This window comes from Gymnogyps californianus, chromosome 1 (genome assembly GCF_018139145.2).
Source record: "Gymnogyps californianus isolate 813 chromosome 1, ASM1813914v2, whole genome shotgun sequence".
Lineage (NCBI taxonomy): Eukaryota > Metazoa > Chordata > Aves > Accipitriformes > Cathartidae > Gymnogyps > Gymnogyps californianus.
Window position 1 is genome coordinate 143,078,338 of NC_059471.1, and position 18,335 is coordinate 143,096,672.

At 40.6% G+C, this 18,335-nt stretch overlaps 1 protein-coding gene across 1 annotated transcript in view; it reads left to right on the plus strand.

Annotated features, from left to right (window-relative positions):
• ITPR2 (inositol 1,4,5-trisphosphate receptor type 2) overlaps positions 1-18,335 on the plus strand; it is a 268,298-nt gene that overhangs the window by 115,901 nt on the left and 134,062 nt on the right. Inside the window, exons 27-32 of the mRNA XM_050915600.1 lie at positions 3,320-3,409; positions 3,555-3,680; positions 4,895-5,017; positions 6,621-6,821; positions 12,095-12,346; positions 13,957-14,082. Of these exons, the coding sequence (XP_050771557.1) occupies positions 3,320-3,409; positions 3,555-3,680; positions 4,895-5,017; positions 6,621-6,821; positions 12,095-12,346; positions 13,957-14,082 (918 nt within the window). The remainder of the gene's footprint in view (positions 1-3,319; positions 3,410-3,554; positions 3,681-4,894; positions 5,018-6,620; positions 6,822-12,094; positions 12,347-13,956; positions 14,083-18,335) is intronic.

Below are 18,335 nucleotides of genomic sequence, written 5' to 3' on the forward strand. Positions count from 1 at the left end.
CAGCAGATGCACAATATTATCTCTGGCAGATCTGAGAGAGTATTGCATCAGAACAGTAATATGTAATCTGCACAACTGGTTAGATCATCTGGTGGTAATTCCATGAGAGCTGCGCCAGGTTACAGTAGCTCAGAATCTTGTCCATTATTTTTTCCCCTGTTAAATTATTCTTTAACAGTCAGGAAATGTTATTACCTGGCAAAACTGCTTTAGACAGTGAATACTCTCTCTGAGATCTTAAGTCAGACATAAGAGGTGAGGTGCTGGTCATAATCTACAATGTGTGAAGTAGGTGGCTAGCTTCAAGCAGATAAACATCCCTGTGAGATCCCATGCTTTCTTGGAATGGATGCTGGGTGTTCAGTACTGAACTAGATGAACCTCTAGATCTTCAGGGAATATGCTTAATTTGCCTGTGCTTAATTTTTCTGAAACAACATTAAAGTGTGCACAAGGGCTTAAATGACATTCCAGAACAGTCTTATGTTAAGCCCAAGTTTCTGTCCTCACCGAAGCACATTGCAAGATTGGCATAAGAGTTTTAAAAAATCAAATATATTTTTTTGCCCTTAGGCTTCTGAGTCTTTTGGGGTAATTGTTTCCACCTTTCTATCATAACCTGGGGGGGCTAGAGACTTACTTTTTTTTTTTCCAGTAATATGACTCCAGAAATGGGATTTGTAGAAAAAAGGCCATGTTCTTCTAAATAAAGTATCCAGACTTCTCCACAGGAAAAACAACAAATCTTACATCCATGCAAGATCATCTTGATAGGAACTGGAGATCAGAATTATAGGAAAGAGTGCTTGGAGTTAGGTCAGACAGAAATTAGACACCATATAGGATTAGGAAGAAATGCTGAAATTGATCTCACATAACTGAGCCTTGCTTGAGAAGGGAAAAGCAGATAAAACCTGTTTACTTGGTTATCTTTAGCAAGGGTGTTGTCAGTCTGTATAGATACCATGGACTATGGAAAATGTGGTCTTTATTGTCCTGTCACGGGAGGATGCATTCGTGGTGTAGCACCAGAAACACAGATCTGAGGAGGAGAAATAGATGATCTCAGTGAAAGGACTCTCAGGTGAAGCTGGAATACAATGCAGTGGCATTTATAGAGCTTCTCATCTTCGCCATCCGCTAAGAAAGTTCAGCGAGGTTTCAAGTGGTATAAAGTTTCAGCACCCCTAAGCGCCTGGTGTTCCCTTGCTCTCCTTTTCTGGTCTGTGGCAGTTTGCTTTGGTTCTGGGAATGTTTAAACAAACATCTCCTGAAGCATCATATATAGGTTGAGATTATGAACTGAAACTTCTGAGAGTGCCCCTCATTCCCCTGGTAGGTAAATACAGCCTGTGGAGGGCAAAACTGTGCCAGTGTGACAGTGACTAGTGCCTTGCACAGCTGTCCTGCTGAGATGAGTGAGACTATTTCAGCAGCGGGGAACTGCTCAGACTGAATGCTGGAATCTGGGCCTCCATTTCGGGCTAGAAAGAAAGGATCCTAAGACTGATGCAGAGTGATATCCTGGGAATTTTATGAACAGAGGAAGTAGTCTTTTTCAGAAAATACCATTTCCTAAAGGTGAGGTACTCAGACGAGAACCTTTCTCAGTGCAATCTTTATGACTCCCTGTCCCCTATGGAAAAGTGTGACAGAGAATGTCTGTCATGGGGCGTAACGAGGCAAGATATGCAACTGAGTGTCTCTGGTATCCCAGTGGTGTGATTATCTCTTGATAACTACATCCCTGGCATACTCTTATGGGTTCAATAAACAGGTTTTTATTTTGTTAAGAAAGAGGATAGATTCAGCAGTTTAATGCTGATCAGCACTTCCAGATAAGACATACAGTTCATGTGGATTATAAAACTACTTTGATTGAGGAAGAATGCTGATAAAAGTAACAGGTAAATTAATCTTGGTTAACCCACAGTCCCAGAACAGAGGAGGGTGGTTAATTATAGCAAAGACCCTGAAATATCTTCCAAAGTATTGATTCAAACAGCTAGAGAGAAAGCAGCATGCATACTAACAAACCTAAACAAATAAAAATCCACTGTTGTTGCATAGATCAACATGACCATGCTGAACAGCGGTGCTGACACTGTTATAAAGAGCTTCCATGGCCAAATGATGCAGGTGTTCTTGCCCCACTGGAAATTAAGACCAGATGGGATTTATAGAACTCCTCATCTTCACCATCAGCTAAGAAAGTTCAGAGAGAGGTTTCAAGAGGTATAAACATTCAGATTGACATGCCACGTGTGTGTTTCAGCATAATTCTCTTCTCTAAAACAGTAGGAAGTTTGAGGACACAATGAAACTCAGAAGCACACCTGTTTGATTCTTTTTTTATGCTATTACACTGGTTTACATCGTTGTGGTTATACTGTGAGGCAGTCTTGAGATCTGCTACAGTTTTTCTACGTGCTTAATAATTTCAGCATCCAAAGTCCAGTCTTTCAATTCTTTGTGTTTCCAGTTAAGAAAGGCTTACCATAGCTGGCAGCAGAACAAAAAAACCCCACTGCCAGTATTCTAAGTGGCAGTATTTGTGTAGATGTTCTTCGGTGTTTTCATTGAGATATGCATGGAAAGGTGCTTCGGTGTTGGCAGTTACTTGCTGACTTGATTTCTCTTATTTATCATACCCAGCAGGGGCTTTCTACAAGCCAAGGCCCAGAGCATACGGCATCATGACTGGATGTTGCAGTTTAACATAAGGTTCTCATTTGTTTTTAAATCCTTTCCTGCATCGTCCAGAGATAAGGACAGAAGTGTCCTCTTCATGGGAGGAACGTCTCTAATTTCCACATGCTACTTGTTCCTGTATTGCTGAGAACTCCGCTCTACTTACCTCAACTACAGAGGTCGTCTTAAGCTCTTTCTCCAGACTTTTTAATGTTCACATACACAGACTTTGTAATCTTTCCATCTGTATTAAAGATTTTTGGAACAAGTGGTGGCTATTGAAATACACTTATGGTCACTGTTCTCATAGTATCTAAATTCCTTGGGACGTCTAGTCTGTGATTTAGGGACGTATTCTTTTTTAGGAGGATCAGAAGCATGAAGACATCGAGTAAGTGTCTCAAATCATGTTGGAAATTTGAAACAAAGGAAGGACTTGAATGTGAATCTTTTCATTCACTGGACTGGTGGATAAAGAATAAACAAGTCTTTTTCTTTTTATTATCTGTGTTGTATCTGTTCCCTATGAGCTGCTGTAATACTTCTTCACTTGCTATTATTAAATATAATTAGTTCATGTTGAGGAAATTGCAATAGATCTCCACTTGTTGTGTGTTCTTTGTTACAGGAGTCAAATATTTTGAGTCCAATACAGGATGGGACCAAAAAACCCCAGATAGACAGCAATAAAAGCAATAACTACAATATTGTTAAAGAGGTTGGTATATCTGCTAAGAAACTTGCTTGACATACTTGTTGGATAAGTAGATTTAGTAACTATTTTGAAAGAATGTGGTTTTGTTTGTTTTTGTGTGACATGACTTGTTCTTTGCTTGCTTATTTGTTTGTTTATTTATTTATAGATTTTGATTCGACTCAGCAAACTTTGTGTTCAGAATAAAAAATGTCGGAATCAACAGCAGCGATTGCTGAAAAATATGGGTGCCCACTTGGTAGTCTTGGACCTTCTGCAGATACCCTATGAAAAGGTTATTCTCATAATTTTAGTGGTAAAGAACATGAACTCAGTAAAGGGAAAGGCCTCAAGAGGCCCAAGAATCAATGTGGATATTTTTTTTTAACTGAATTCAGTCAACTATTGTATAAACATGAAATGATGATGCCATTTTCTACCTTAAGAATAATGGGTTTGAGCCTAAGTTTAAATATGGCTGCCTGCATAGAACAGGTTTTATTAAGAACTTAACGTTTGCTGCCTCAGGTACCTGGATGTCACTGCACTATCGTCCCATTCCTGAAATAGGCAAACCTTAGATCTGCAGTCACTGCACAGTAAGAAGTATTCATTTAATGGAGCTCCTGGCAGGGTATCTAAATTCCACTGTTGGGTACTGATGTGAGTGCTATCGTAGGTACATAAGATGGACAAAAAGCTTTCAAGGATCAAGTCTGAAATAATTTCTTTGTTTCTGTGGTGGAAGCCTCTAACCTAGTTCCACTTGCAGGTTTTTCAGAAGATAATGTGATTTTGTACTGATTTAGTGGCATTGAGCATACAAATGAATGATCTAGATAGCCTTTTAAAGAGCACATCTTTCTAGATCTTATAGAAAGCATTGAGAGGAGATAAAACCTCTTCTGGGCTATGTTTTCCTAAGTGTTACACACTAATGTTATGATACAGACACTGGGTTCAGCTGTCTTCAGTAAAATACTGCCTGTCAGTATAGGCGGTTCATCAAATCATACTTAGAATACTATATGAGGGGAATATAAAATGGGGATGAAACTAGACATACATTTGTGTGGGAGTACGTGTATGAACATACATATTCGTGTAGGTGTACACACACATGCACACATACATCTGTTTTTATATGTAGCTATATAAAAGCCAAAGCTTTTCAAAAGCTTAAAATCAATGCAGGCTAGAGAGCTTTTTTTGAAAATCAAGCCACTTAGCACTTTTTTAAACTAGGAAATTATAACCATGCATGAGGAAATCTTACTTTGAGTTTGTGCTCTTACCTGTGACTCCCTATGGTCAAGTTGATTCAGAGTAAGGTACAGCCACTAATGGACTCTGAAGGAAACTAGATCAGTTGCTTTTGCCAGAGGCAGAATTCCTGCCATATAAAGGCTCAGGAGAATTGGTTTGTTCCTGGCTGAATTGACGTTGTGCAGTTTTAACAAGTATGTTTCGGTACACCCAGCTGATTTCGTTTGTCTTTTCTTTCTGTAGAGTGATGAAAAGATGAATGAAGTTATGAATCTAGCCCACACTTTTCTTCAGAATTTCTGTCGAGGAAATCCTCAGAATCAAGTTCTCCTCCACAAAAATCTCAACTTGTTCTTAACTCCAGGGGTAAGTATTTAATTTAAAGGAGAATATTATAACTGGTAGTAAATTTGAACTTGCTGAAAAATGACAGGGCTAAATAAATAATTTCATTAAATTATGCCCTCTCTGCCTTCTCTTCTCTGTCCTTGTCTTTCCTCCCTTACTTTCTTCCCTTCTCTCTCCTGTCTTTTCTCTCTTATTGTTGCTCTTTAAATCATTGTTTTTAATGTTGCCATTTTAAAAGTGGAAAACAATATTACCTGTGGGATTTACTGGAAGTATCTATGAACATGTGTCACATCATCACATCATGTTTAGCTTGACTCTGATCTTACTCATCCTAACTCACTCACAGATGAACTATAAGTCAAGGTAGAATATGTTGTGACTGTGCTGTCATGAAGCTTGTGTGACAGCAGAATCAGACCCATACAGTTTTGTTGATGATGCTTCCATTTGATTCAACTAATCTTAAATTTGATCTTTTATTAAATCATTGTCTTTGCAATAAACCTCTTTGTCACGGTCCCTTTGTGTATATATGTATGTCTGTGTTTACAGATATAGTCATATAGAATGACACCTTGCTCAGTGGCAGATCTACTGAGCAAAACATGCTTTTATTAGAAAGAGTGTGAGTATTAGGATTGTAGACCCCCTGGCCTGTGTACATTAGGAAGCATTTCTTCTGTTGTTTTTTATTTATGCTTTTTTTGTGAAGTTAGTGAAAGGTGCTGAGCTGAATGGAGTGGGGACTAGTGCCTAGACTCCATCCTATCCAACACTGACACTTAACTCAGGTGCCAAGTATGGAGCCTGCTTGCACTTGCATCTCTGTTCTTTTGATCTTCTGATCATCCCAGTTATTGTGCTTTTGTTCACATTGTGGAGCTAACTTGGTGTGGATTCCTTTCAGATGACACTAAACAGAAAGGTATACTCTAGGAGCACACCTGACCCTTACGAGCCTTTAGTCCAAGGGACCGAACTACAGCAAGTTTGAAGCAAAAGCCCCAAGAATGCATGAAGTCTGGATGCTGGGTCTTCAGCAGCATCCCTTTCTTGCTACAGATCTGTTCCTCTTGTACCGTGCTACTCACCGATAGAAACATAGCCTTAGGCTCCCTCTGTAGTTAATGTGGAAAGAGATGTTCTCTCAGAGAGTGATCAGACTGTACATGCAATGATTTGCCTGCTGGAAATGCCTGCTTCTGTCAACCATAGAGGGAGCCAGAGGTAGCTAATCATCTCATTTGGTTGCCTCAATGCAAAGTTTGATGGTGGGCGGGATGAATGTGGTGTCGGTTGTCTTGTATACCAAAGTCCCTATAGAATGCTCTAGCAGTGTAGTGTGTGTATGTGTGTGTCTTCACCTTCCACATGGGCACAGACTTTGTTTACATCCACTTTAGGACCATTTTGTACTCATAGGAAGGTGTGGAGAAATCCCATCGTAAATGAAAGCTAGGCCCTAAGGTCACTGCTTAATCACTGGGCTGGCGCACATTGGATTTTTCCAGTTTCCCTTTACCAATGTGCCTTTCTCTAGTCTAGAGTCCTGTGAATCTTTCAATCTCAAAACAAATCTGCTCTTCTTATAAGGCTGTTTTGATTTTAATCTGTTCAGCTCCTGGAAGCTGAAACCATGCGGCACATCTTCATGAATAATTACCTTCTGTGTAATGAAATCAGTGAAAGAGTGGTGCAGCACTTTGTACACTGCATTGAGACCCATGGCCGTCACGTGGAGTACTTGCGTTTCCTGCAGACCATTGTGAAAGCAGATGGCAAATATGTGAAAAAATGCCAGGACATGGTAATGACAGAGGTAAGTGAAGGGTTCGTATGTTAATCACTCGTGTGATGTCTTTTTAACACACTAGTATTTTGAGGTTGCTTTTTCTGCTCTTGATACCAATGGGATATAATGGCATCATTGCTTTAGAATTTTAAACGGTATCACAAATAATGAATATTTTAGCAGACATTTTTGGGAGTTTAATCTAATTTTGTAAGGCCATCTGTATAACTACTAGAAAGAAAACATGAGTGTTAGCATGGTGATACAGGGATGTCTATTTGTAGATGATGTAGCATGGAAATCTCAGTTACATAAACCATCATTTTCCTGCACTGTAATTTACGATCCCATTTACACACCAAACTTGCCATATTGTGGCATGGTTTTGCCATATAAGAGGCTCTTACCTCTATGGATTTGTCTAAATAGTGTTGTAGACCATTTTTTTTTTTAGTACGTAACCATGTAACAATTCTAGGTACTGGTTTCTGCTTTTGTTTCTTTTGTTCCAGAGCATTTCTCTGAGAGTCAGTACAGCTACTCTAGCTTTAACTAGCTAGATTCGGAGTCTGACCCGGTAAATTCCACAGGGTGGTTTGTGGACAAATCTTTATGCCAATAAAGTTACTGGGAAAATACCTAATTGACTTCTCTGCAATTAGGATTTGATACATAGTGTGCACGATAAATGAAGTCTTCAACTTGCAGACACTCGTGCATTTAACTGTAATTATGTTAACAGTTCAATGAGATTAATAAGTGGGTAAAGTTGAATACGGTGAAAGGTCCAGGCAGGATCAGAGTCCAAGGAACATTTTTCTTTACTTTACAAAGTGCATTTTTTTTTGTTGTTTTTGAAGAGACATCTTCACAAAGGAAACAGAGATAAGCTCTAGTTGTGGTATGAACAAAACTAAACGCTGCTGAAATTTTTTTCCACAGCAACAAAGAGGAAAAACTTCTAATTAAGAAAATAAAGCTTCAGCCTACATGGATAACCTTTAGTGGAATCCACCTCAACCTTTTCAATTTGACTGAAGTGTTTTAACATGCAATATCAATTACAAGCCTTTGATTTATGTAATTCAAACAGTTCTTGTGCCTTTGTGCCTTTAGATTTTTCCCCTTCCACCACAGCTTCTTGTGGGTTTTTACTTTCTCCTCAAACAAAATTTTTAGATTTTTCTCAATTTGAATACATTTTGTTACTGACCTATAATAGCACGAAGATAAATTGTCATATTACATTTTCAAGCTGACTGCATGATGAAAATCGAAATGAACTCGGATGTGACATTTACATCATGAGTCCTGCAGGAATTTGCTGGGGGGAGGGAGCACCCCTATTTGGATGAAAGAGGGTAAGATGATGATCTGTTTTAAAAACATGTAGGAAATTACAGCTAAGTAATTATGATTTGTTAGAAAAGGATGCTAATAGTGAAATTTGAATGGTGCTTGAATGGCAATCCAATATAAAGGGAATAGTGTAGCCAAATGGTTGGAACTTGACATGGAGTCAGAACAGTTTCTCAGTAGACAGCTGAGATGTACTTTGTGACCTTAAACAAGTGGTGTAACTTTTTCTGTGCCTCCAGATGGGGCATGTAAACAATTTACCACAAGACAAGATAAGAGTATGAGTGTACGGTATGCCTCAACTACTCCTGTGTTTTCTTTTACCCACGGGAAGTATATTGTAGCTTATTCCTGTTTACTGGGAGTAAGGGATAAACTGATCATATTTACATGTTTTATAAAGTGCATACAGATGAAGGAGCACCATTGCGAAACAGTATTTTCATAAAATACATTGAACTTTCCCAATCTGGCTTATTCACTTGTTCTGATATCCTTGGTCCCCATGTCTGTAGAGTGCTAGTAATGATGTTTACTGACCTGAAAGGTTCCTTAGGGCACTTTTTCTCATTACAAGCATGCTTTGAGGTTCCTGCAAGAACAGTGCCTATCAGTGCAAACATTATTACAAAAAGGAAAGCAGAATTTACTTTTGAACCAGATCAATGTGGCAGCAGGGTTTTCTATTATCTATAGTATTCTGGAGCGATACATTGCAGAGCATCAACAGCTGCTCCGATACTGACCAACCTTCATTATACTTCCATAGAGTTCTTAACTTGTTGAAAATATACTTTAGTGGAAGAAAATGCTGCTGGGTTTTTTGGTTGGTTTTTTTTTCCCATCACTGAGCTTATGGTGCTCAGTGAGAACTTTGGCTAACACTTCCTTTTCTGCTTTTAAAGAGACATCACTTTCTCTGCTTGGGTCATTGTTTGGATGCCCTTCACATATTTAAAAGTGGATAACTTGGGGAAAAGGGATGATGTCGTCTTCTGTCCTTGCATTGACGATCATTACCTTGTCCCCCTTAGCTCTTCTTGTGCTGATGCAACATTGTCTGCTTTGGTTTGTGGTTCCTCACAGTCAGTATGTAGCAAGCATGCCATGCAGCATCATGTTTCACAAGTTCACTATCTCCTGGTATTTCTTCTTCATTCATCAGTGATAGGTAGATGGAAGGATGAGGGGTCAGTTTGACTTGATATGATAAAATACCAAGCAATTCCGGTACAGATTAGGTCTGGATTTGACATAAGAGTGTAACTCTGGGGGAACCTGGAAAGAGTCATCTTCCCTCTCCTCTGTGCAAAATGTACGCAAGTGGAAAATAACTGTGGGAATGTGGTGAACAACTTAATAGAAAGTGACAGAGCATGTACCTTCCCAGAGGGCTCAGTGTGGATTTTTTTATTATTTTGTATGTGAAATGTCCTAAGAGCATAGTATTCCAGACATCAGTATTAGAAAGTTAGGTCAATTTTCCAGCACTTTGGTTGGAATACTGATATTGTCCCTTTGGGTTTTTTTGCCATTGAGTGCAATGAAATTAATGGTATCTGGGTCCCTGTACTGTCTCCTTCCTCCTTCCGAAGCACTTGTCCCTTTAAAAAATTTTTTTCTGTACTGTGGATTGTCCAAAAAATGTCTATTTTGAAAAGTCACAAGTAGAAACATTTTAGAAATGCAAAGATAAATGAGAAATAGGAATTGCAGGAAAGACTGAATTCACAATTCACTCCATCCAATGGTCAAAGTAAAAATAAGCAAGAAACATGGAAAACACAATCAGAAAAATTGTAAATTCAAAATTTGCAATGTTGAACCTTGGAAAATGTAATGAAATGTTTCTTGACTTTTCATTCTGGGAGACTAATTTTCATTCCTGCTCTTGCTGCTTTCCCATTTCTCAACAGCTCCACCAACCTTTATTTCTACCTTTGAATTCAGTAAGCTAGGATTTCATGTCACATATAGACTTGGATATGTCAAGTGCCTTATTCACAAAATACGTACAGCTGTTGTGCTGCCAAGGTGTATTCTGGAAGGGTTTATGGGAGCTTATTTTCACCTGCATTGAGAGTGCATTTTGCTTAAAAGGAAAGTGATGGAGAGAAGACAGGACTACTGTCCTATCCCAGCTCCACTCGAGCTCACAGAGCAGTGCTGGCAGTAGGTATATTCAGTGTATGGGGGGGTCAAAACAGGGTTAGAGCAAAACTTTTCTGTGAGATCTGCTGAGATGGGGCTGCCAGCATCCACCTCCGCTCCGGATCCTCTTGAGATGAGCAATGCACTTGTAGCAAAATCAAATATTTATCACATACGCCAGTTTTCTGTTAAATGGAAGTGCTGGTATGACGCTGACAATGTCAAGACCCACCTGCCAAATTTGCATAGGTTGGGAAGAATCGTCCTTTGTTTCCGATGCTGAGCAAGGGCACAGAAGAGGTTGGTTAAATTCTGTGAGCCACAGGCTTTTTGTATGAGGTAGTACAGAAGATTTAATCTCTCTGCACCTCAAGTCCCTATCTATAAAACAAGGATAATAATGCATCCTGGCCTTACAATAGGAGGTGAGGGTAGTTAATTAGCTTCAAACAAACATTGAGATGGTAGGAATAATAAGGATGGCATGCTGTCTTAATGTCGTGGTTTAGGCCCAGCTGGCCACAAAGCAGCAGGCAGCCGCTCGCTCACTCCTCCCCCCCGGCGGGATGGGGAGGGGAAAATACAACGAAAGGCTCCTGAGTCAAGACAAGGACAGGGAGGGATCACTCACCAATTATGGTCACAGGCAAAACAGACTTGACTTGGGGAAAAAGCAATCAGTTTAATTTGTTACCAATCAAATCAGAGTAGGATAATGAGAAATAGAACCATATCTTAAAAACACACCTTCCCCCCACCCCTCCCTTCTTCCCGGGCTTAACTTTACTCCTGAATTCTCTACCTCCTCCCCTCCCAGCGGCGCAGGGGGACGGGAATGGGGGTTGCGGTCAGTTCATCACACGTTGTCTCTGCTGCTCCTTCCTCCTCAGGGGGAGGACTCCTCACACTCTTCCCCTGCTCCAGCGTGGGGTCCCTCCCACTGGTGTCAGCCCTCCATGAGCTTCTCCAACATGAGTCCTTTCCACAGGCTGCAGTCCTCCATGAACTGCTCCAGTGTGGGCTCTCCCATGGAGTCATGGCCTCCTCCGGGCCCAGCCACCTGCTCTGGCGTGGGGTCCTCCACGGGCTGCAGGGGAATCTCTGCTCCACCATGAACCTCCATGGGCTGCAGGGGGACAGACTGTCGTCTCACCACGGGCTGCAGGGGAATCTCTGCTCTGGCACCTGGAACACCTCCTCCCCCTCCTTCTTCACTGACCTCGGTGTCTGTGTGGTTGTTTCTCTCACATCCCACTCCTCTCTCTGCTGCAGGTTTTTCAGCAGTCTTTTTCCCCTTCTTAAATATGCTATCCCAGAGGCACTACCACCGTCACTGACTGGCTCGGCCTTGGCCAGCGGCGGGTCCGACTTGGAGCTGGGGAAGCTTCAGGCAGCTTCTCACAGGAGCCACCCCTGTAGCCCCTCCCCCGCTACCAAAATCCCGCCACACAAACCCAACACACTTAGGTAAACACAGAGCTACATAGAAGTTAAACTTCAATTTGACCTTGCATTAGCTCGCTCCTTGGTCAGTTATTCCAGATTTGCACTTATGTAGATAAGAGCAGAAGTTTGCCTCAGATATTGTTTTGACATATGCATTTGGTAAGCCACATCAGAGTAATTTTGGGGGTTTTTTTAGCTAGGCAGTCTTCGCATACTTAAAGGTAGAACAAAATAAGAAATTAAGAAAATCATAGAATCATTTAGGTTGGAAAAGACCTTTAAGATCATTGAGTCCAAAATGACTGCAGTGCAGGGTGCTTAAAACTTTGTGATATCTTTTTCAGCTGATAAATGGCGGTGAAGATGTGTTGATATTCTACAATGACAGAGCATCATTTCCAGTCCTACTCCAAATGATGTGTTCAGAGCGAGATCGAGCAGACGAGAGCGGACCCTTAGCGTATCACATCACTCTAGTGGAATTGCTAGCGGCTTGTACAGAGGGAAAGAATGTATACACAGAGATCAAGTGCAATTCACTCCTGCCACTGGATGATATAGTGAGAGTAGTGACCCATGATGACTGCATACCTGAGGTAAGAGTCACTGAATGAGGAAGCAGACTTATCATTTTTAGAAACTCAGAAAATATTTTGTTATTTACAATATACTGACAAGTTGAATATTTGCACAGAAAACAGGCTGGAAACAAGTGGTGTTTGTTAAGGTGAATAAGTGAGAAAGGATAGCCAGTATTTTCTTAAACAGAAAATTCCTTGTCCCTTATGCTTTGATTGTCAGCTTTTTGGGGCAGACACCTTGTTTTGTTTTCCTGGGTTTGTCCAGCCACTATCAGAGTTTAATGCTCTGATAACTTCTGGCTGTAGCTGCGAACACTCAGCTGAATGGTTTGTCAAGCCAACGTTTTGCCGCTGCCTGAATTTGTTGGAAATGATGGGTAACACTCTGGCCACACTGGAGTCAGTGGGAGTTTTGGGTGAAGTCTCGTTTTATTAAATTCAATTGCAGTCCAGCAAATGTTTTTATTCACTGCCTATCGAGGCCCAATTCTGCAGCTGCTACCGGTCATACTTCAGCAGGACTGTGATACCTCACGCTGATCAGAAGGGGAATGTTTGTTTGCACCAAACAAACTAATGTGATCAAAAGAAATATTTTCACAGTCTTTGCAAGGAGCTTGCTCTGGCCCCGTGTATTGGTCAGACAGATTTCTGCAGGCTATCTGGTGGAAAAATGTGGCTCATATCAACAGAACTGGGACCTGCAGGAGTAAAGACTCCCTCCATGCCATGAAAAAGTCCCCTTGTGATCAACTGATTCTTTTCTTAAAAAGAAAAATGTTTGCTTTGCTCAAAAGTTCCTCCTACTATTAACTTCAACAGATGCTAATTAAAAAAAGCCCAAACAAATGAAACCTAAAATTCTGACATGAGTTTTCTCCTGACTGCATTAAACATATGCAGCTATCTCCTCTCCTTTGACTGTGACAAGAAATTTTCAGTGTATCTGTATGTTTATATTTAATCTATACATTTCAGGCACTGGATATCCATTTTTATGATGTGCACATGCAGACTTGTAATGCAGGAGAGAAGTGAGACTGCAGCCCTCCTGTTAAGCCCTGTGCTGCTGTGGCTGCAGTCCCAGCGCTGCACAACCTTTCTCTTCCATTTAGATCCGAGTTACGCCCACCCTGAATGCAAGTGCTGCATTAGGATTGTGGGAATATAGAGACTGCAGTCCCAGCTCTGCTAAAGACATTTTTTTTGATAGTTAGCAAGCCTGTCACAAGGCATCAACCCACAGCAGTCAACCGGCAAGCGCAGGGTTGTCCTGCATTTTGACAGCTCCTGGCTTTGGAGCCAGGCCCTTGTAGTCGTAATATCATTTAAATATCAGATTTATTATTGTTTTGTTTTGTGGTGGTTTTGTCATTAGAGTAAGAATGTTTGCAAAACCTTTCCATTTTTCTTCATGTGATCTTTCAGTAAGTACATTAATGCATTTGTTGCCATACTTCTCCTTAAATCTTCAGAACAGAACATATGCATTATTACTGTTATTAGTGTTTGTTAGTACTTGAAGGATCATCTTTATTGTTCAGTGTTTTTGCAGACAGAAAATGTCATGTTAATGGTTTTTACTGTTCCATTTCATATTGTTTGTGTTTTTGCTGTTCCTGCAGGTGAAAATTGCCTATGTTAATTTTGTTAACCACTGTTACGTGGACACTGAAGTGGAAATGAAAGAAATCTATGCCAGTAACCATATTTGGAAGTTATTTGAGAACTTCCTTGTTGATATGGCAAGGGTAAGCGTCATGAGCTGTTCAATATTACAGTATAGTCATGGTTGGCAACTGAACTGGCAATAACTTTTTTTGGTGAACTTCTTTTATTAACTGTTTTTTTCAAAGTTGACGATAGAATAGGTGTGTGTGGTTTTTTAACAAACGGCCATTTCTGTGTTATTTATCATCATTTAACCTGCTAATTACTAGCAGTCTTCTCTTTCTAAAAGAGCATCTTGGAACCTATGTTCCCTTCTCTTTTCTTCCAGAAAAATAAATTGGATGCATGTACAGGGTTGAGAGTCTGTGTACGTCTTCTGGGAGTGTGTGTTACATGTCATTATGGTGGTGACTAAAAAAAAACCCCACATGTGTAATTTTCTTGCTTTACTCTGTCAGTACAGTGAGGATCAGGGATCAAGAAGTTCTTTGGCTCATGTTCCTTCTTTAATCTCACTTCAGCCTGTTTTTGTCTTTTATTCTACTGTCACTACATTCTCACCACTGATGCGAAAGGCAGGTGTAGAGCTATGGTCTTTCAGAATACTAATTCACGTATAAACTATAGGCTGCAAGGTGATGGGGCACAGTTAGTACCATAGGCATTCAATTCCTGTGAACCCTAGTGAGATTCATGGTGTCATTACTTGTTGAATTAAGTTTCAAGTCAGAAGTTGAATTAAGCTTCCATTCCCTGGTATTTTGGAGGCAGAAAACGAGGGAAATCTTATGACTTCCAGAAGGATAAAATACAATAGTAGAGCCATGCGGGGAAGCTAGTGTGACATAATGATTACAGCTTACATTACATATCCTTTTCTAGGAGGTTAATGCTTCTTGCAAGAGCCTAATATTAATACCAACTAATGGAGTTGCTCTTTCTGCTCAAGAAGTAGAAGCACAGGTTTTTGGTGGCTGGTGGACTGTATTTGATCCTTGATGCCGGACAGTGTTTTGGAGATGTTACAGAGCATGTTGTCATAGTGCATGCCTATCTTTTCCCAGTCCGCGGTCCGTTACATTTTATAATCCTTAAGTTCTCACTCCTTGCATTCTTCATTTTGTTGAAATAAAGAAAAAAAGGTAAAAGAATCTCAATTCAGTCCTGCAGCGGACATTTACCCCAAAGTAATAGTGTGCCACAAAATAATTTCTTTGAAACCTATTGGGAGAAAATACCATGAATTATGGCCAAAAGAAGAATGAGTGCCAAGACTTGTGCTGTACGATAGGCACTGGGACCTGTTAATTTCTCTGTGAAAGAGAAAACTTATAAATAGTTGGGTTTTTTTCTTTTTTTTTCCTGGGAACAGGTTAAGACAGGGAGGTTTGTGCTCTCTTTTTTTGGTGGTAGCCATTTTCAGCAGTAATGAGACCTCTACAAACCCTGTTTTCCTGCTGTTTGTCTTGTCTCTGTGGTCGTGTTCTACAGTGAAAGCCCTTCTGGACAAACAAAGCTCATTTGAAAATTAAGATCAGAAACCTCCTTGGAGGGGGATTCTGATTTTTAACCTTGCTGTTTTTACCCCAAGAAGTATCTTCTCCTGTTTAATTCCCTTTCTGGGTTGCCCTTTCCTGACATGTCCTGGCCCTGACCCTCCGAACAGACTACCCTCCCTAGCCCTTGAACGTGACCAGTTTTCTTTGCCCTTAGGCTAGAAGCAGACATGTAGAAAGAGGGCTCTGTCCACTGTTCCTTTCATGAGCCTGGAGACAAACTGCACTGTGCCAAATGATGTAGAGTTGTCCTGATGCTAGTGACCACTGAGCTTGTTTTCACACACTCTTCTCATAAGAGAAATTAGACTCCAGGTCTTCAGAGGTGAAGAGTAAGTGTATTATTAATGCTGTATTTTGTGTGCGTGTGCTGTTGGCACCGAATGGCAAAATGCAAGTTTATTTTGCTCTCCTGCAAAGCCCTCAGGGCAGATACCTAATTAGTCCTTTTAGTTTCCTGGTTAACGGCTAAAAGAACTAAAAGAGCATGTCAGAAGTGCTCTGGCCTGTCCTGCTCTTCAGCCAGGTCCCCGTGGGTAGCCATATCTTCCAGGTTATTGAGTGTATTTGTTCAGGTTTGGTTTTCTAGGGCCTAGACAGAGCCTGTGTGTTATAAATACATCAGCGTTATGTAGCTATCAGGACAGTTAGAATGCTGTCAGCGTCATGAAAGATGTTACAATAGCTTTCAAAGCGTTTAGAAAAAGAGCCCTTTGATCCTGTGTGTTCCAGTGAGCTAAAAGGGATGCTTTTGCGTGGGGGAAGGGGAAACGCTTTTCTTTTAGCTGCTACAAATGCCTGTCAGTGGGTGAGTTTGTGAACTTTGAGTCTGAGTCTGTTATTAGAGAGCACTAAGGTGAATGATGGAGAGTGTTATCCTCAGGTTGGATTCCTTCCTTTTTTATAAAAAAAAAAAAAAAGTAACCAATTTTTTTATCTGTTTCTGGATTGAGGAAGGAAATATTTAGTCCCCAGCTGTCACTCTCTTTGAACAACGTGATACATTGCAAAGCAGGCATGAGGTGGATTCATGTATAAATTCAGTTTGCCAAAAGCAGTCGCGCTTTCGAAGACACCCTGTTTCTACAGTTTCTGCCAACCTACTTTCTCCCATGTATGACTTAAAGCGTTGCACTAAGCAAAGTGGGTGCTGCTGAAGGAAACGCTTCCCTTTCCTGCGTGTGGCCCAGCCTGTAAGTCAGCAGCTGTAGTCTGAGGAGGATTAAAGAAAGAGCCAGGATCTGACAGCTGTAAAGTCATCCTGGCTTTCTCTGCAGAATTTTTGAAGTATTATTCATGTGAGTTTTGGTCCCAAAGCCTCTTAAGGGGTTTTTAAACACTGCTTTCTCAATCCTCATCTCCATTTCATGCATTTCAGGTTTTTTTCTTCCACAGGGAAACATCTTTCAGTCCCCAAAGGGCAGAGGGATAAGAACAAATGAGAGGATTTCCAAATTCCTTCTGCGCTGGGAATTTTTCAGACCAGTGTTGGGGCAGAGTGGCATCTCCACATATGTCTCTGCTTTTTAGGCAAGCGAAGGGAAAAGCTTAAAAGCATTTTGGAATTTAGTTTTGGTGATTTCTGAATTCACCGTGCTAGCACTGCACAGCTCCCTGTCTTCCCATTGGGATTGCAAGTGCTGAGCCTCAGAGCTACTGGTTCCAGCCAAAATTGGCATGCAGATTAATTAAAAGCAGAAGAACTTCAAGAGGTTTTTAGTTCTATGATTTTTTTTTTTTTTAAAGTTTTGATTATTAACTGAATCTGTTACCTCCGTGAGGACTGGGGGTGGTGGTGGTGTCATACTTTTCCCAAAACTGAAAGAGTTTGCTGTTTCAGTTTAGCCACTGTTGCTTCTCTGACCAAAATCTTTCCTTTCCTGGGGTGATAAAAAAATGCACTACGTGGGGGCATGACTTGTTTACCTGACACATTTGAGAAAAGCAGACAAGCAAAGCTCCTCAGGATGCCTCATTTCTGTAGGTCTCAAGTTATCTTTGGTTATTCCTCTGCCTACCATATGACAATGCTTGTGTGTTATACTCAAAATGCTTTTGTGTTCCTGTGAGCTGTATCTTCCCCTGAGCATGGGTGCTTTTGGATGTCACGTCAGTAACCTTCCTTAAAACACTTCTGGTGAAATTGCTGTCTTGTAGTGTCCAAGTGTGACAGTGGCAGTGTGTAATTAGAGAGCGTGTTTGCCCTGTGTGAGATTCAGGTGCTGTGGATTATCTTTCTGCTTCTGTCACCAACTTTTCTCTGTGACCTTAAGCAATTCACTCAGCTTCTCTGGACTTCAATTCCCCATCCATAAAATGATGTAATGGTAAGTATGTACCACTCAGGTTCATGATTGTGTGTTAAATGCGCAGATAGTAATGAGAAGGCTACCCCAGAAGTCTATATACAAAATAAATTCTGCTTTCGCATAGATTCCCTGGAACATTACAGTAGTCTGTGGCTTACATAGGTGAAAGAGAGAACAGCTTTGCCTTTCATTTCTTGTTAAACATGACTAGAACTGCTTATTTAAAGGCTGTCGAAGAGGTAGTATGACTATAGTCTGTACTCGTATTTGTCCAGTCTTGCCTTTCTCACCGTGTTTGGCTCTCTGTAGACTCCTTTTAGTACTGTTTACACTGACTTATGCAAAGTCAACATGAGTCTGTATAGATGCTCAGAAATGTTGAAAAGAAATAAAGAAAGAAAAGAAATACTGAAGGATGCAATCCACCCTAGTAATTTTTTCCTTTCTTTAAGCATGACATCTTTATGC